Source organism: Chiroxiphia lanceolata, chromosome 6, assembly GCF_009829145.1.
Source record: "Chiroxiphia lanceolata isolate bChiLan1 chromosome 6, bChiLan1.pri, whole genome shotgun sequence".
Taxonomy (NCBI): domain Eukaryota; kingdom Metazoa; phylum Chordata; class Aves; order Passeriformes; family Pipridae; genus Chiroxiphia; species Chiroxiphia lanceolata.
The window spans coordinates 64,876,582-64,895,952 of NC_045642.1; the positions used below are offsets into that span (position 1 = coordinate 64,876,582).

General features: G+C 48.0%; 1 protein-coding gene across 5 annotated transcripts in view; it reads right to left on the bottom strand.

Annotated features, from left to right (window-relative positions):
* Positions 1-184: 184 nt before the first annotated feature.
* Positions 185-19,371, bottom strand: part of TOGARAM1 (TOG array regulator of axonemal microtubules 1) — a 29,789-nt gene continuing 10,602 nt past the window's right edge. Inside the window, exons 5-21 of one of the 5 annotated variants that reach the window (XM_032691169.1) lie at positions 18,599-18,819; positions 17,333-17,550; positions 15,305-15,378; positions 14,034-14,117; positions 13,595-13,761; positions 12,635-12,821; positions 12,385-12,519; positions 11,473-11,692; positions 10,631-10,736; positions 10,063-10,298; positions 7,428-7,586; positions 6,009-6,135; positions 5,747-5,865; positions 4,891-5,080; positions 3,557-3,776; positions 2,973-3,059; positions 185-1,089 (exon numbers count right to left, since the gene is read on the bottom strand). In XM_032691169.1, the coding sequence (XP_032547060.1) occupies positions 836-1,089; positions 2,973-3,059; positions 3,557-3,776; positions 4,891-5,080; positions 5,747-5,865; positions 6,009-6,135; positions 7,428-7,586; positions 10,063-10,298; positions 10,631-10,736; positions 11,473-11,692; positions 12,385-12,519; positions 12,635-12,821; positions 13,595-13,761; positions 14,034-14,117; positions 15,305-15,378; positions 17,333-17,550; positions 18,599-18,819 (2,804 nt within the window). In that variant the 3' untranslated portion in view covers positions 185-835. Of the gene's footprint in view, positions 1,090-2,972; positions 3,060-3,556; positions 3,777-4,890; positions 5,081-5,746; positions 5,866-6,008; positions 6,136-7,427; positions 7,587-10,062; positions 10,299-10,630; positions 10,737-11,472; positions 11,693-12,384; positions 12,520-12,634; positions 12,822-13,594; positions 13,762-14,033; positions 14,118-15,277; positions 15,379-17,332; positions 17,551-18,598; positions 18,820-19,371 lie in introns of all 5 variants that reach the window. The other 4 variants (XM_032691172.1, XM_032691168.1, XM_032691171.1 and 1 more) reach the window with 4 other exon arrangements.

The window sequence follows — 19,371 nt, forward strand, 5'->3', positions numbered from 1 at the left end:
GACACAGGATTTGAGGTGTGGCCACACCAGTGCCAGCACAGGGGACAGTCACTGCTCTGGTCCCACTGTCGCTCATCCAAGCCAGAATGTCACTGGCCTTCTTGCCCACCTGTGCTCACATTCATCTGCTGTCACCAGCACCCCCAATCCCAGTTCTGCCAGCAGCCACTCCAACCCATTCCTTCAGAGAAATACACCCCTTTACAGAAATAAATCCCTTTATTTATTTATCCCGTCAGGTCCCATGTCCAACGCGTACAGAGCTTGTGATGGGGAAGGAGAAGGGACCACCAGAGTGGTGCCTCCTGCCCAGCCAATACTGCACAACTGCCTGAGGGGGTACAAAAATACGTGTTCTTCACAAACAGCACACAGAACGCTGTGGTTCTGCATCCCTGTGCCCAGGGTTCTCCTCCACTCATCTGTGCAAAGCACAGTGCTGATGTGACCGTGTGTAGTTATTCACCAGCAATCCAGGGGCCTGGGCTGGATCATCCAAAAGAAAGCACAGATGGGCTGGAGCGACTCCTCCATGGCCGTGCCGGTGGCAGGGAGGGAGCCGGCCCCACACTGCCCTGTTCAGCCAGGCTGTCCCAGCACAGCCCAGTTCAGCCCCACAGACTGTCCCAGCACAGCCCAGTTCAGCCCCACAGACTGTCCCAGCACAGCCCAGTTCAGCCTACAGGCTGTCCCAGCCCAGCTCCGTGGGCTCTCCCAGCAGCTCCCTCCAGCCCTGTGGATCAGCGACACAGGGATGTTCCCGCCTTGTCCCGCAGCCCCGTCCGCGTGCCCGGGTCAGGCGGCCGGTGGAGTTTCACCCTCAGCGCCGGTGATTTTATGTTCCTGTCTCCAGAAGCTCTTCCAAACCCTTCCTGATGTGGGCTGGCTGGGCTGCAGCGTGGGCCAGCAGGCTGGGCCCCATCTGTGCAAACAGTGCTTTGGCCAGTCTGGCCGTGGCTGTCCGGAGGCTCCCGCAGGCGCCGGGCACGGAGCCGCTGTTGGACGTGTTCCCCAGGAGGTGCCAGAGCACAGCCAGGACCTTCTGCTCCACAGCGCAGGGCTTCCGTGGGTACAGCTCCAGCACCAGGTCTGCAACACAGCAGGGAGGCTTTCAGAACTTAAGCACTCACTTAGAATACAACGTAGATGACTCCTTGCCGCTCTACACAAAAGCTTGGTGTTGCAACATCATCAGTGTTCCCCTAAAAAATTCCAGATTTCCATTCAGACACCCCTTTTATCCTCTTCCAGAAGTTCACATCCTAGCACTAGTGCTGCTGACAATTACCATTTTCCATTAAACTAAAACAAGTAAATGAAATAAAGGTTTTTTTCAAGTTTTTTTTTTAGTTAGGATTCTCAAAAGGGCCTTAATTTCTCTCAGAGGAACATCTGGTATTTCCAATTTCCCCTCTATCTCAGAAATAAGCAGTAGGTATTGGAGTTAAAGGAAAAAAGTAGCTCTGTATTGTAAATACAGAATCATAGAATGACAAAATATCCTGAGCTGGAAGGGACCCACCAGGACCACTGAGTCCAAATCCTGTCCTGCACAGGATATGTATAAAAAATATTTATATATATATATATATATATATATATAAATACATACATATATATATATATATATATATATATATATATATATATATATAAATACATATTTTATTTATATATATAAAAGATGAAGCATTTTTTTCACTTGCACAATTACATCCCAGAATTATCTAGGTTGGAAAAGACCTGTAAGATCCTCAGGTATGAATTCAGTGTTTCATTTGTAAATGTTTCCCCTCTGCCAGAACAGATTTTTCTGACATTATACAAATAACTCCAAAAAAATCCCAGTAATAGAGGAAGGGTTTAAAGGCTGCTGATGAACACCCTGGGGAATGAAATGTAGGGATATTTCAAGCACAGACTGCCCAGTGTGTTCTTTAGTTCCATTTCACACAGAACTCCTCTGAAAGGAAGCCAAGGAACACGTTTGGGTCAAGAGTATTTCCCATAAGGACACTCCTTGTCTACTTAAAACACAAAAAATTAGCATTTTTCAAGAAATTCCTGGCTGGGAGGGTGGGGAGGCCCTGGAATAGAATTCCCAGAGAAGCTGTGGCTGCCCCTGGATCCCTGGAAGTGTCCAAGGGCAGGTTGGAGCAACCTGGGCTGGTGGGAGGTGTGGCAGGGGTGGCACTGGATGGGCTTTGAGGTCCCTTCCAACCCAAACCAGTCTGGGATTCCTGGAAAGAGCATGAAAGAATTATCACTGGCAGAGGGAATGCAATTCCCTATTACAATTATAATACGCTTAAGCAATTTATACATCTTAATCCTTAAGATACTTAAATACATAAGGTATTTAAGTGCAAATTAAACCCTTAAGGTATTGATACATATTTATACATCCCAGGTATTTATAAATATTCTACCTGAAACAGTAACAACACAATAATAACAATAATTTATTAGTTGAATTATTATAATTTAAATTAATAATTAATAATTGTTATTGTATTATTTTTACATGCATAATGAAAATATAATATCCATATATAAAGTTGTGGTGGTTTGGGCTAGGCCAAAAGTATATAATGAAGATATTATATATCTTTATGTAATATATAAAAATATAAAATATATATGTCTATCATATATGTCTATCATATATGATATATATTTATATTATATATTGTGTGTAATAAAATATATACAATAAATATATAACAAAGCACATGTTTCAATTATAATAAACGAATAAATAAAATAAATAATTATTATTTTTATTATTACCATCCTTTGTTTTGTCAGCAATAGCTTCAATTTACATTAAAGAGGTGAAGTTTGACAACTGCTGCATCTTATGCCCCCAATCTACTGTGACAGAGGGGAAGATATAAACCACCACCCTCCTGCAATTAATTCCCCTAATTAAGATGGTAGCAGACAAACATGCAAAGCAAACACCCCTTTACCAGCCAGCTTTTCTGTCAGGTCTTGCTTGGCTTTCCCATTCAGGAACTGGGCCTTTGTGCAGAAGGGCTGGAGGAGCAGAGAGGTGTCTGAAGGCAAAGAACAAAACAGGGTTACAATCCTTAAATGGAAAATTCAGCACAGTGTGGGAAAATGTAAATAAGAATCTTACTGATACCAACTTCAAAAATCACAGTGATGGATTTAGAGGAGTAAAAGCATAAAAACATATTATTAATAGAATCATTGGAAGGGGCCTTAAAGCCCACCCAGTGCCACCCCTGCCATGGGCAGGGACACCTTCCACCAGCCCAGGTTGTTCCAAGCTGGCCTTGGACACGTCCAGGGATCCAGGGGCAGCTTCTCTGGGCAGCCTGTGCACCTTCACCACAAAAAACAGCAGCTCTGGGAAAAAAGCCAGACCACCTACTGACAAAATACAGGACGACTTGTGTGGCTTAAACCCAATGATTTGTTACACAGAGTAACAATCCTGTGAAACCCTTGGAAAGAGTAACACCTTCAAATTAGAAGGTAATTAAAACACTTGAAACTCTTTGAAGTTAAGAGAGAGTAAATTACTCACCTAAGTGCTGACACAGAGCCTGGATAACATTTGTGGCAGCTGCGTAAATCCCTGGATTTTTGGAGTTGAGGTTGTTGTCTACTATGGCAGGAATTAACATGTTGATCACAGGTGACAAATTGTCCTTGAGCAGTGGAATCATCTTGTGCATCGTCTCCAAAGCCACCTGGTTCACTTTGCTGTTGGAGTCGTGTAGGCGAGACTTGAAAGCATCAAAGATCTGGAAAAGCATCCAGACAGCACTCTTGGAATGAGGAACTAATGTCTGGGATGGACAGTACATTTCCCGAGTTATTGTTACACTTCAATTGTCCATCTTGGCAAAACAGGGCTCTGACATCTCCAGGGGCTGGAACTGGATGGTCTGTAAGGTCCCTTCCAACCCAAACCATTCTGGGATTCTGTGACGTGCAAATACCCAAGATCATTTTTTGAGCAAATAAAGCAGCATTTGATATATTAATACTTTAATTACTCAACCATCTCTCACCTCATCTGATCTGAATCCCTCCTGTGCAATGGACTGCAGGTAAACCAGCCACCTGTAACTCTCTAGGATTAAAATTTCCTGCAAGCCAGGATTTTTGGGAAGACGTGGCTCTGTTTAGCACAGACAGTGCTTGAAAGGTTTCAAACCATTCACAGCTCAGATACTGGGAAGTTCCACAGCAGAATTCCACACAAAGACACGGCACTGCTGGAGGATAAGCTTGGGTTTCCTTTCCTTGTATCTGTTTAATTTACAGCTGCTGGATCTCTTTTTTCTCCCAAAGAAAGGTCTCCTTTCCTATCAGACAGGATCCTCACCCTGAGCTTCTCCCACACAAACCAACCCACAACTCAACTTCAGAGAGAGTTTTTCAGATCTTGATTAATCCTCGCTGCTCTTTTTACAACCTAGTCCAATATTTTGATATTTACCCAGAAGTGGCATGAAAACAGCAGACAGGACTGCAGAAATCATGGAATCACAGGATGGTTTGGGTTGGGAGGGACCTCAAAGCCCACCCAGTGCCACCCCCTGCCATGGGCAGGGACACCTTCCACCAGCCCAGGTTGCTCCAAGCCCTGTCCAGCCTGGTCTTGGACACTTCCAGGGATCCAGGGGCAGCCACAGCTTCTCTGGGCAGTAGTTCAAAAGTGCTTTCTCTGAGTGAAAACTTCCAAATTTTTCCTCCTATTTACTTCCCTTATCCCTTTGTAGCTCCCCCAGAGCTCCCCTGCTCCTCAAAGCTCTCTGTTAATCATTCCTGTTCAAAGAGGGAGCCAAGATTTTTATCAGAAATCTTCGTGACCTTAAAGACCTTTGAAATCCAACCTTTTCCTACAGTTACCTTCACAAGGTTTGCAACCACCAGGCCTGGACTGTTCTCTGTATCCAGCAGCAGCTGCCTGATGCCAGTTATCCTCTCTCTGAAGTCTTTGGCATTCAACAAACCCACAATATCTTTAACATACTCTTCACTTTCCAGGGCACTACGAGGAGCTGCTCTCCTTGGGACCTCACGGGCCTCTGTGGTGTCCCTGTGGGGAAGGAACACGTTACTCAGTGAGCACAGGAGCAAGTTGGAACAGGAGTCTCATCCCAGACATTCTCTTCCCATCTAAGTGCAAATATCAGAAGGGAACAGAAAATCTTTCGCTTTAAATATAGTGATTTAAAAATAAACCACCCAATAGTAACTGTTGTTCCTGAAGTCCCATATCCATTCTGCTCCAAATGCAGCTGGTTTTGTGACCAGTAAGAGCTGGGAACTTCCCTCCCATCAACGGGTCAAAAGCCCCCAAAACTTACTGTAGCTTAACTCTTTATTGTCAAAGTACTCTGAAAACTGATCCCAGTGTCCAAGGCCAGGCTGGACGGGGCTTGGAGCAACATGGAAGGTGTCCCTGCCCATGGCAGGGGGTGGCACTGGATGGGCTTTAAGCTCCCTTCTGACCCAAACCATTCCCTGATTCTTGATTCCATACTGTGAATTCCAAGAGGTTTGTGTGCTGTGTGTATTTCACAGGTGGTCAAGAGACAAATTAACTTCAAAATTACCAGTCACTGTATTTAAGACTTTAACTGGGACAGGTCAGGGTTTTCCTTTTCCCACAGGAATGCTGAATTTTCCCAGCCCTGTGTGGATGTTTCCATACTCTCTTCCTGGTCAGTTCCTCCCAGGATAAACCACTGGAGGTCGTTACCTGTCCGGGACACTGAGAGCATCTCTGGAAGTGGGGGACGACCTCAAATGTCCAACACTGCCAGTCTGGGAACGTCTTCCTTTGGCTGAAGGTGTGTCCAGTGGCATCTCCCCCAGACCCTGCACAGAGGTACAACATTAATTCAGGGAATCATAGAATCACAGGGAATTCTCGTGGCTGCAGTGCTGGAGACTGTCTATAACTAAAGCCCCCAGAACACCTTCACCTGTCCCAGCTGTTAAACAAGAGCTTTCCCACACACCTTCTCACGTAGGCTGCCAACACAGTCCTTAATGTAAGGCAAGTCCTTGGCTGGGATGTACCTCTCCAGGGCTTTCTCAAACTCGGGGTGGGCCATCATGCTGAAGAGCATCCTCCGACCATAGTACCTGCAGGGAGCAGAGCAGGACATCCGTGCCCACAAACAGGGACTGGCTCTGGAACTTGGGCATTATGCCATGTAATTCCTAAATATAAAAGGGCAGGAAGATTGGGTCCAGGGAAGGGAATGGAGCTGGGGAGGGGCTGGAGCAGCAGGAGCAGCTGGGGGGGCTCATCCTGGAGCAAAGGAGGCTCAGGGGGGACCTTCTGGCTCTGCAACCCCCTGACAGGAGGGGGGAGCCAGGGGGGGTCAGGCTCTGCTGCCAGGGAACAAGGGACAGGAGGAGAGGGAACGGCCTCCAGCTGTGCCAGGGGAGGCTCAGGTGGGACAGGAGGAGGAATTTCTGCCTGGAAAGGGTGGTGAGGCCTTGGCAGGGGCTGCCCAGGGAGGTTTGGAGTGCCCAGCCCTGGAGGGGCACAGGGGGGATCCATGGGCTGGGAGGGCTTTTCCAGCCTTAACAATTCCATGATTACAGTATTGCTGTTGATATGTGTAACCAGACCCTTCTCAAGCTCCCACAAAGATACTGTGCTCAAGGATCACTGTTTAACCAACAACTGAGCAAATTAATGAGAAGAGCCTTCCCCTGCAGCTGCCTTTAAATGGGATGGTCCAGCCTTGTCCATCACAGTCTGGATCAGATCCAAGTGTGGATCTCAGTGCCATGACTCCCTCTGTGGCCTGTATCTCCTCTGTGCCCAGCAGAGCATGTCCTGTCAGCTCCTCTTCTTCCTGCAGCCAGGGTGTGTCCAGCAGCACCAGGTACACAGGAAATTCCCGCCACATCCACTATCCTAACAGTCCTGGCAGTGCTGGGATAACAGCTGGACTCAAAGCTTTGGTTGGAAGGGACCTTAAAGGCCATCTAGTTCCACCAAGGAAGAGACACCTTCCACTAGACCACGTTTCTCGAAGCCCCATCCAGCCCTTATCATAGACTCACAGAATCAGCTGGGTTGGAAGGGACCTCCAAAATCAAGTCCAACCCTTGATCCAACCCCGCTGCAGTTACTAGACCATGGCACTGATGCCACATCCAGTCTCTTTTTAAAAGCCTCCAGGGATGGAGAATCCACTACTTCCCTGGGCAACCCATTCCAATGTCTGACCACCCCCTCTGTAAAGAAATTCTTTCTAATCTCCAACCTAACCCTCCCTTGGCACAACTTGAGACTATGATCCTTAATGATCTTAAGGATCTTTTCCACCCTTAAGGATCCCGTGCCTCTCTGGGAACACACAGGGAGCCATTCCCAGCTTCCAGCCCCCCGGAAGGTGCCTGTCCCTGGGGTGACTCACCGTGTTTGCTGGGAGCTGTCCTGTGCAAACCTGGCACTGGCCGGGAGCAGCCGCTCGGCCGCGGGTCTGGGGCCCCCCAGGACGCGCTCGGGGCCCAGGCGCTCCACCAGCTCCGACAGGTGCTGGGCTGTGCATCTCCTCACGGCAGAGTGCAGGTGGCTGGGGGACAACAGGGACAGCTGAGGGACAGCTCGGGGTGGGGGCTGCACACAGCACTCCCTGCCCACCGCACCGGGAATCACCCCGGGAATCACCCCGGGAATCACCCCGGGAATCACCCCGGGAATCACACCGGGAATCACCCCGGGAATCACCCCGGGAATCATCCCCTGGCGTGGGCTGGGAGGGACCTCGGAGCCCCTCTCGTGCCACCCCCGGCCAGGGACACCTGGGGCAGGGATGTGGGCAGGGGAATTTTAGAATTTAATTGCTACTTTTCCTTAAACAACTGTACAGTATTTTAGAAAGCACATGACTTTGTGTTCTTTCCATCAGCTCTAAGGAAAACAAGTCCCTGTGCTCAGAGACACATCCTGTGGACTTCATATCACTGTAAAACTGAATAAAGCATTGGCTATTCTAGTTCTACTGACTTCTAAAGATCCTCCACAAGTCTAATGGCCCCTGTTTTGCCAAAAATAAACAGCTGTGCTGATGAAAACCAGAAAAAATGCCAGAATCAGCTTTCAAACTCGTGCAGCAAACAAGTCTTTTATGTAAATGCTGCTGTCCCTGCTGATCCCACTTGTGCTCAAGAACACAAGTCTGCAAATTCAAACCTCTCCAGTTTTATGTTTGGATTGCAAATCCTCCTTCGAGGAGTTTCTAACTCCTGTTGCACATTCTGAGGGGAGAACAAGAGCTGTGAGGCTGAGACCTCACTCCACGTAACAAACAAGCCCCTGCTCCCCAGGAATGGCCCTGCCCATGGAAACCAGCTGGAAAGCTTTTTGTGAGCACAGAACACCTTAAACACAGCTCATACAGGCAAGAAATAGGATTGTAAATTCCTGAAGTAAAATCCCTTTCAGCTCTAGCCCTGGAATCATGCTCCTGGATCAGGCACCTGCTCAGAGGTGAGTTCCCAGCAGTGGTGCAGTGTCTTTAGAGCAGCACCTCCCAAAAGCAAACAACAATGGGCTTAATTATTCATGGAATAATTAAAAATTATTATAAAAATTACAGAATCCCAGACTGGTTTGGGTTGGGAGGGACCTTAAAGCCCATCTGGTTCCACCCCCTGCCATGGGCAGGGACACCTCCCACTGGAATTATTCCCATATTCCCTGCCACAGCCTCCAGAGCTGAAGCTCCCATGCGCTGCAGGGCCTTTGCTGCTGGCACGGCCAGAGTTTCCTGAAGTCAGGACCAGCAAAGCTGCACCTTTAGGCCAATCCCTGATGTGTTGTCCATTAAAACATATTATATTCCATGAGTTAGGAAAGGCTTCTTAGCTGTGAACAGATTAATCCCTGCTCAAACACTGGCTTCTGAATTAAAGCCAGGGGTGGTCACTGCCTGCTGCTTCTATATTCACAGAATCATGGAATGCCACACTGGTTTGGGTTGGGAAGGACCTTAAAGCCCATCCAGTGCTTTTTCCATGGGCAGGGACACCTTCCACTGGCCCAGGTTGCTCCAAGCCCTGTCCAGCCTGGCCTTGGGCACTTCCAGGGAGGGGACACCCATCCCAAGGCTGAGTTTTGCCTTTCAGTTTAAAGCCCAGGGAACTGCAGTGGGGCTGTCAGGAGACTGAATCCATACATTCCACAACCACCAGCTTCCCAGGAAACAGAAGAGGAAAGAAAACATTTTGAACCAGGACTAAGTGTGAGGGTTTGGAGCTGTGCAGGAAGCCCAAGGACTGATTCAGAATAGAGCACCTGAAATGTGTCATGAGGAGAAATGCAGCCTGTGAAAAGTCACCAAGTGGTGACAGAGAAGAGAGGAAGCACCAGAGCTTGATTTAAGTACTGATGGACAGTGAATGAGGAAGGAAAGGGAAAACAGACTCAAGAGGGCATGGAAAGAAGGGAATTAACTCCTGCTACTGCCTGAGGGGAGCTCAGACCAGAACCAGAGCAGGCAGCCAGAAAGGGAGGCTCGTGTCTGAGGGACTCCAGAAAATAACAGCCACCAGCCCTGGAAAGGAGATTGAAATGCAGACACAAAGGTATGAACCAGCTCAGTCCAGAGAGGAACAGGAAACAAAGCAAAGTACTTGCAGCTAGAGATTTGTAAATTGTAAATCAGCTTTCTGAATAAAGAGGGGTGCTGAAATCTGGGCAAAGCAGCATTTGATTGCAGAGCAAATGAGAAAGGAGTGTTACATGAGCTTTACTAGGCAAAGCAATACAACAGTTTCCTAAGAAACACTGCAGCGACAGCAAATAAAGTTACTGAAGTGGTGTAAAATGGCCAGAAAATACACCAAGCTCCAAAATCGACTTCTTACATAAAGCACAGAAAGGAACAGGGGGGGCTTTTATCCCAGCAAACATTGCCCTGGGTAGAGATTTAGCAAAGCTGGCTTTTCCAATTTCTGTCCTTGTATTTTTGATTTTCCTTCAGAAAGCCCATAATAAATTGACTCTATTCACAAGTTATTTCTTCACAAAATCTGTATAGGAATTACCTTTGCCCTCCATTTATAAGAGAACAAAGTGCACGTGCTGGAGTCACATTATTAACCATGGCCTTCAGTGCCTTGTCTACCTCTTCCCTTATAAAAGTGTTGGATTCCCCAGCTTTGTGCAAAAGGACTTTTACTGCATTATCTAGTTCTTGGTCCATGCTCTTTTTCAGGTGGGTGAACAAATCCCCTAAACACACCACAGCAGCTCGAGAAACACCTGAGCGTAAATTCTTGACCTGCACACAGGAAAGACCCAAAAAACAGTGAATAATGGTGATAAAATAGACTTCAAAATAAACAAAGCTTCATGTTTCCCTTTGTCATTTTTTAAGAAACGTTAAAAGCAACGGAGAAATAAATTTTTAACTCGATTCACAAAGGGTGAGAATTAAAACAGATACTCATAAAAATGTTATAAAGTTACAATCTACGTGTTTTCAGTCTCTTTTGAGAGACTTTTTTTGAGGAAAACTCACCACAGTTGAACATAACAATTCACTTCAGAGAGCTACAGAATACATGTATACACACATATAGCCAGTGGAATGTTCTGATAGGAAAATTTAACCTCTTGAGCCACAGCCAAACTTGTTTCGTGGAGCTTTGCAGTCAGAACAGGGGCATGGTAGGCAGACAAGCACCTGACAAAGTTCAGACCCTCAATTTTCTTCTCCCTGGGTGCAAAAAAACAATATTTCAAGTCCAAACCACTTGCAAATTTTCATGACAATATTAAAATTCTAAGAAATCAAACAGCAAACAAACTGGGATTGTAAAATGAAGCAATGACACTCATGGAGTTATGGAATGGTTTGGCTTGGAGGGGACCTCAAAGATCATATTTCAAACCCCTGCCATGGGCAGGGACACCTTCCACTAGCCCAGGTTGCTCCAAGCCCCATCCAACCTGGCCTTGGACACTTGCGGGGATCCAGGGGCAGCCACAGCTTCTCTGGGCAACCTGTGCCAGGGCCTCCCCACCCTCCAGGGAAGAAATAATGCAGGAAAATGCTTTTCCAAGTGAGCCTTTCCTTTAATGTGGGACTGTTTCAGCCCAGCAGGCTCTCAGCTGTGCCCCACAGTTCTGTTCCCAGCTTGCACCAGTGGCAATGAAAGGATCTCTTTCCTCCCCCAAATTGAAGGCAGCAGCACTGGAACCACATTCCAGAGTGAGAAAGCACCAGGAAGGTGCTTCTGTTCCACAGAGAGCACCAGGAAGGTGTTGGTGGGGCCTCTCCAGAACAGTCCTTAAGCTCAGACATCTCTGCAGGTCTCTGCAAGCTCAGTTTAACCCCAGGCTGGGCTGCAAACCCCCCTTTCCCCCGTGTCCCTGCCAGCCCCCCTCACTGTGTGTGACATTTTCCCCCCGGCAGCAGCTCGCAGAGCCCCCCGAGCTCGGGGTGCACCCACCAGTCGTCGTCAGCCAGCAGTGCCAGGGCCTCTGCCAGGGCTGTGTGGGGCCTGGGGAAGGGCTGCAGCTCCGCGGGGTCCAGCACCTCGGGGCTGTGCGTCACCTGCTCCTTGGGCCGGCCCCGCGCGCCCGGCGCCGCCTCATCTGCGGGCACAACATCCACAGCAGTGACAGCACCCCCGGGGCTCCAGGGGGGCAAAAACACGAGAGAGGAGAAGCTTGAGGCAGAGAGGGCTGCTACAGGGAGCGGGTTTTCCAAGAGACACGGAGTCGTGGAATGGTTTGGGTGGGAAAGGGCTTAAAGCCCACCCAGTGCCACCCCTGGCACACCTTCCACCAGCCCGGGTTGCTCCAGCCTGGCCTTGAACACCTCCAGGGGTGGGATATCCGCAGTGATTTGGTTTCATTCATATATAAATTAATTTTTTTTGCACACAACCACCGCTATAAAGAGTCACAAACACAAATGCAGTGGGTTGTTTAATGTAAAAAATGAGGCACAGTGTCCTAAAACACAATCTTTAAGAGCCTCTTGAGAAATTCTGGAGACCTTGGACCACCATCAGTAGGGGCTGCTATTCTCAAAGTCTTTCTACTGCACATTTTAAAGGCAACTCAGTGCCCAAACCGACCAAGAAATGATGTTTCTGGGGACAGAAGGGACTCCATTTGTCATTAATATATTACATTATTCAAGTTGCAGAACAAATAAAAACCCTCTGATGTTTAAAACACCTTCCTAACAGATTATAGGTGAAAAATGATTAATTGAATCCCCAGTGATGAATTAAATCCCCTCCACCACCACAGTATTGGTGCTCCAGAGCACCTCAGGACTGTCCCTTGCACAAATAAATTGCATTTTGGTGCTCTCCCACTCCACATACCCAAATTTTACTGTCCCAGCTTACCAGAATCCAGCAAGGGTGAACACTTTGACCTCTTCAAACTGGATGTTCTTCTCAGAGAAGGATTCAAGGCCACATTTTCTAAGGACAAAGATCCGTTTCTTGGCGATGTTAAAATATCCCCACAGAGATTAAACCCTAGAAACGTCCAGATCACAACAACAACAAATCAGAACACAGTTAAAAACCAGCATTTCCACTCCTAATGCCCCTTCCAGCAGCATTTAACAGTGGATATTCATTTGAGACAAACCCTCATCCTCACTTTCTGCTGTCAGTCTCTCTGGTTCACTCATACTCAGTCTAAGCCCTTCCCAAGGGATCTCTTCCTTCCCTTCCAGGTCTTTGCCTTCCTGATGCTCTTTGTGATTGAGTTCTTTTTCTTCTTTTCTCTTCCTCCTCAGCTTATCCTGGGCAGATTTTGACATGGTCACTTTTATCTGCAAAAAATTCATGCACAAGTTACCCAATAACTCATCCCCCAGTTCCTGATGTTGGCAAGGTCAGCATGGAAAATCTGCATTTTCACCAGTGGGATCAGACCCTACTCCCTCTCTTGTGTTTGACACTTTTTGCTCCTTAGGAGCCTCAGCAACTTTTAATACATCCCTCCCTTTACTCCTTTCAATTTGACCCCCCCCAAGGATTCACATCTTCAGTGGAAATGGGAAAATTCAGACACTTTTTATCATTAACTTCAAGTTTTAGTCATGGTAAAATGTTATTTTAAAGGCTTGCAGAACAACTTCTGAGTTTCATGTCACACTTCACTCAGGTAAATCTCACTCCATTCACAGCTGTAAACAGTATTTAAGAAACAGCAGATTATGGGCAGATATTCAGATGGTTTGTAAAATATCTTAAGAATGGAGTTTAATAAACCCCTGGAGAAAACAAGACATGATCCAACCCAGCCCATCCCTCCTGCCACACCTCCATGTGCTGGGGGAGTCACAGAGCATGTTTTCCAGCTCCATCCCCTCCTGCAGCCCTTGTCCAGAGACTCTTTCTAAGTGGGAAGCTTCTGATGGGGCAATTTGCCATTGTAAAATATCCAGATGGAACCAAAAGGAAAATCAGGGAGCAGCAGCTGGATGGCCTGGGCTGTTTAATCCAGCTCTTGTTCCCCTGACACAGAGCCTGTGACTGTGTCCAGCTGGACTCACAGCTCCAAGAGCAGGATGAGATGGGATCAGAGCCCCGCAGTTCTCACCTCTCTGTCATTGTCAGCATGGAAATGGGAAGCACAGTTCTGCTGGAAGCTCCTCCCAGGGATCCCTGGGGATGGCTCAGTCTCCTCCCTGACCCCCTGGTCATCTCCATTGGCCACACACGGCAGGGACTGGCTGTGAGCACGGGCAGGGGGGCTCCCAAAAACACCTGCAAGGCAGAGCAGGGGATCACAGATGGGTTGGCTTGGAAGGGACCTTAAAAGTTCATCCAGTTCAATTCCCCTGTCATGAATGGAATTGTCTATCCAGGAACTACAACCCTTTCAAGTACATTTCTTCATATTCCCATTAAACTGGGAATTGTTCACCATCTAAAACCTTGTATGCAGTTTATTTTTCTTCTCCCACTCTATAAAGGCATGTTTTCCCTCAGTTCAAAAGCTCAGTGAGATACAGGAGGTAATTTTGGGTCTGTAATACCTTTACCAACAACCACCACGGTGTCTCCAGACAGGAAACCCAGATCATCCATCGGTGCAAAACCAGACACGGGCTCTGCAAGGCCTGGAGGGACAAACATCACCCAGTGTAAGTCATGGATATGCTCTGGGACTTGTTTTGTGACATTTTGGAAGAATACAATATCTTAGTTGATCACTCTCTTGAACCAGTGTATTGTCAAGTTACTGAAGCCAACAGAATTTATTAAATACTCCTCTGAAGGATCTTCACATCACACTGACATGAGCCCTCTGGAGCCAGGCTGGGAGAGCTGGGGGGGTTCCCCTGGAGAAGAGAAGGCTCCAGGGAGAGCTGAGAGCCCCTTGCAGGGCCTAAAGGGGCTCCAGGAGAGCTGGAGAGGGACTGGGGACAAGGCATGGAGGGACAGGACACAGGGAATGGCTTCCCACTGCCAGAGGGCAGGGAGAGATGGGATATTGGGAAGGAATTCCTGGCTGGGAGGGTGGGGAGGCCCTGGCCCAGGTTGCCCAGAGAAGCTGTGGCTGCCCCTGGATCCCTGGAAGGGTCCAAGGCCAGGTTGGAACCACCTGGGCCAGTGGAAGGTGTCCCTGCCCATGGCAGGGGTGGCACTGGATGGGCTTTGAGGTCCCTCCAACCCAAACCATCCTGGGATTCCATGACCTTACCAGGCTCTCAGCTCTTCACTCCCAGCAGGGCCAGGGCCTGATTAACGGGCTCAATAAGCAAAATAAATGTGCTGCTCATTATTTTACACTGAAGGTCAACTCCTCACAAAGGTCTTTTCATGCAAGGAATGCCAAACCATTACCCACACCATGGGCTGCCATGGACAGGCAGGATTTGCTCTCTCATTATGCTGTTCCTTGGGAATCCCATGGCCTAATCCATCATGTGCACACAGCTCCCCCAGCTCCTTTCCTCCAGCCAGCTGAATCCAAGCTGATTAAACACAAATAATCACAAGTTTCTGCCCATTACAGGAATCTGCAGAATTCACTGTAAGGGTAAAACTCACCAGCACCACTGAACCTCAGTTTCCCACCAGGAACTGAACTGCTTGCAAGCCTGGAGCTCCTTCTCACCTGAGCACCACTAAAACCCCAGTTGGACCCCAAAGCACCCAGAAATGACCTTTTTTTCAGTGCTGAAGGGACGTGAGCTCACGGAACACGTGAGAACAGCCACCTCCAGTGGCCATTCTGTGCCCTCAGTGACCAGGGTGTGCTCTGCCAGGAACACACCTGTGCTGCAGGGATGCTCTGCCACACCTGGCTCTCTGCTCCTCCCTGGAGATCCTTCTGCAGCATGGGATTTGCTGCCAAGCAGTGGAAAGGTGTCTGACCTGTTCAAATAAACACAGTTTATAGGTACAATTCTAGTCAGAACCCAGCTAAGAACACTTTACAGCAACAACAACAACAACAACAGATTTCAGTTTCTCCCTGGACAAATATTTCCAGTATTTCCACAAATGCCCACACTGAGTTGGAGAGGAAAATGAATCCAGGAGGAATTATTTGATGAGCAGGTCCATTATGAAGAACAACATAAAGACAACCCTTATGAGGAAACCTTACACCAGGAATAAATTTGGGATACATTCAAAAGGGAAGGAATTGCTTGGCCTGGGGACTGATGACACTGGTTCCAGCCTGGCACAGCAGAGTGACCAAATCCATCTGTCACTCCCAGGCATGAGCTGTTCCCAGCTGTTCCTGTTCACCAGGAAAATGCTGTTATCTACAAGAACAACCAATATTTCTTTTTTTTTAATGATTCTCTGAATATTAAAGATGATTCAGCCCAGAGCTCTGTGCCCAGTTGGGTGAGGGCACAGGGAAACAGGAGCTGCTCCATGTCTCACTAGGGCTAAAATACACACAAATAAACACTCTTTAAGATCCAAAAGAAGGTCCATGCTCCAAGAACATCACTAATACCAGTATCCAGCTCCCATGGCAGTTTATCAGCAGATAAACCAAATCATTCCAAGAGCAAACACACCCAAACCCCACATTCTTGCTGCCCAACCACAGATATTTTGTGAACAGACAAGGCCAATTTATTCCAGTGCTCACAAACCACCATCTGAGCTAAACTCTCTGGCATTTTTATGAACATTCCAAGGCTTTCAGTGTCATCTGGGATGGATTCTGTCACTTCTCCAAAGTCAGCCTCACTGCCTCTCCTCCTTGCTGGGTCAGAATCCCTGGCTCTGTGGATCCTGTAAAACATTAAGCTCAGCCTGATGGCCATGGCATGTTGGACAGGGCATGGCCTGGCCTGGCACAGCAGGACACTCAGGAGTTTAGAGCCCTGACTTTTTAGGTATTCCAGCACTTTACTGTGGTATTTTAAATGCTATTTATAAAACTGTGACTCAGCAGTGATGTATATAGGGAAGGGATGTGAATATAAAGTGGTTCTGAGCTGCACAACTGTGAAAACCTTCTGTTTGTGAATCATTCCAGTCTCAAAAACCTTTCCTTTTTTATTCCCTCTCCTTCCTTCTGTTCTATTAATACAGTTGTATGCCAGCCATATGGAAGGGAGGGTTGGAAATGGGTGATCTTTAAGGTCCCATCCAACCCAAACCATTCCAGGATTCTATGATTCTATATAAAGATGTATTTAGTACACACAAAAATAAAAGGTATCTTCGGATCAGAGCTACAAACAGCTTTATCATTGGCCCTGAGACCGGCAAATTCCTGAAAAACTTCTTTATTTCATTAAAAAACAGTTTATAGTGCTCATAACCAACTGGGTTATTGCCCTTTACAGGGTGCTATCAGACAACTCCTATTCAGAAGAGCTCTGTGAAGGCATTTTAAACTAACAATTATCTGTCAGCAATAAAATGGAAAGAGTTCTTGTTCACAATAAGAAACATCCACATTGTCTTGCCCTTCTCACAGAAGCCAACCCCTTCCTTCTTCAATTTCCAGGCCATAATAAGCCAACCTTATCCTTGCTCTTAACTCATTCTCCCCCTCCCTCCCCTGCTCAGCCACGGGTCATGTCCCTCCTGTAAAGTCTTCATCAAATATTTACTTCCCCTGGCAGTGCCTCCCTGCCCTGGGCTCTAAGGGAACTCCTTCACCTTACAAGCCAGAAAAAACCTGGAATAACGTAATCATGCAACTCTTGCATTTTTAGATATTAAAATTATTCACAAAGGAAAAAAAAATCAAGCTGTTAAGCAAAACAATTTTACATAAAAGGAATATAATTTAATACTATCATTTAAGCAAGAGCAGCAGGGCCCGTGTGAGGGAACACAGAGGGGCACTCACATCACTCTCCTCCTTCGGGGCAGGGTGGGCACGGGGGAGGGCAGGGATTCCTGGCTGTAAATGCCACTCTCCCTGGGGGAGGAGCCCTGGGAGGGGCAGTCCCCGGAGCCATCCAGTTTAACTGCAGGGTCGGGGCTCTCCAGGTCTGCGATGCTGCTGCTCAGCTTGGCCCTCTTCTTGGCCGCGCTGCTCCGCAGGGAGCGCAGGGAGTTCTGCATCTGCCCAGGAGGGAAAAGGGACAGGGGGCAGTCAGTGCACAGGGAGAAACCGTGTTAAGCTAAATAAAGTACATTTCTGAGCGTTCAGTCCAATTCTCAAGTCCCTGCTGGGCAATGTGACCATCATTCACTCGGGTTATCACATTAAAACAATCCCTTCCCTTGTTTTACTTCACGAGAGGAATTATCCTGCAAGCAAATGCAGCTTCCCAAGGATGCTGTATCCCAGCTCCACTTCCCAAAGCACCAGGACAGACTTGCAAAAGTACATCAACTGCTGTATGTTTTCTGACAGACTGAAGGGAGGGTGTGAGGGCTCACAGCACACACAGAGGGACCCCAGGCTTTCCCCAGCAAATCTGCACAACACACAGTCCCAGAACCATGGAATGGTTTGGGCTGGAAGGACCTTAAAGCCCTTCCAGTTCCAGGGACAGGGACACCTTCCACTGGCCCAGGTTGCTCCAAGCCCTGTCCAACCTGGCCTTGGACACTTCCAGGGATCCAGGGGCAGCCACAGCTTCTCTGGGCAACCTGGGCCAGGGCCTCCCCACCCTTCCAGGGAGGAATTTTTTCCATATATCCCATTTAAACCTATTCTCTTACATGCAGAAGTAAATGCTGCAATCAGTGCCCAGCAAGCACAAGATCCTACTCAAATAAGCAGGGAAACCTACAATTACTAGAGTTTGATGCTATTGCATGTCCTCCCTCCTTTTTTGCTCAATATATTTCACATTAAAAAATTCCTCCTCTGGCTGTCTCCCACCTCAGCTTCCTCTCAGTGGGGACCAGAGGATGGAAGGTACAGAAACAGAAAGGCAAAGCCATGGAGTCGCAGAATCCCAGGATGGTTTGGGCAGGAAGGGACCTTAAAGCTCATCTTGTTCCACCCCCTACCATGGGCAGGGACACCTTCCACCAGCCCAGGCTGCTCCAAGCCCCGTCCAACCCGGCCTTGGACACTTCCAGGGATCCAGGGGTGTTCAAACACTTCCAGGGATGGGGCAGCGCCGTTCAAAGTGTGTTTTACCACATTTAGACCCACCTCTTCCTGGTCCACCTCCTCGGCATCCACGTGCAGCTGTGCCAGCCCCGCTGCCAGCTCCCTGCCCAGCTGCCCCAGCCAGGCGTCCTCGCTGGCCCCGGCCCTGCCCAGGCGCGGGATGGGGGGCACGGGCCGGGCCCCGGGCAGGCCCCGCCGGGGCAGGGGGGGTCTCACCACCGTGGGCTTCAGCTGCAGGGAGGGCTTCTCCAGCACGTTCTCCCCTGGGGAACACACAGCCAGGTGTCAGGGCTCTGGAGGGGCGGCACGAACAGCCCCAGGACAAACTGCCCGCCTCGGTTCTGGGTCACACCACAGAACTGCTGCTGCCACGAAAGGAGTGCTCAAAACACACCTGTGCAGCCTCAGTTACCAATTTATTCCACTCCTACTGCCTCCTTCCTTAAAGAAAATAAAAATTAGTGTTTCATGCCTGTGCATACCGACATAGAATCACAGAACAGCCCGAGCTGGAAGGGACCCACAGGGATCATCCAAGTCCAACTCCTGGCCCCACAGGAAAAAACAGAACAGTATTTGTGATAATAAGCTCTTTAAAAGCTTAATAAGTCCCTTTAAAAAGTAATTACCTTTCTTAATGAAGAAAAGAAAGACTCACAGCCTAACAAACTCCCCTGTAATTCTGTAACAACAAAGTTACTCCAAAACACACACAAAAAAATTGCAATGCATGTGGAAAACACAGAGAAAATCAGCAAGTGACAACCACATCTACATAATAAAGGCATGTTCCAGGGACAGGTGACTCCCAAAGC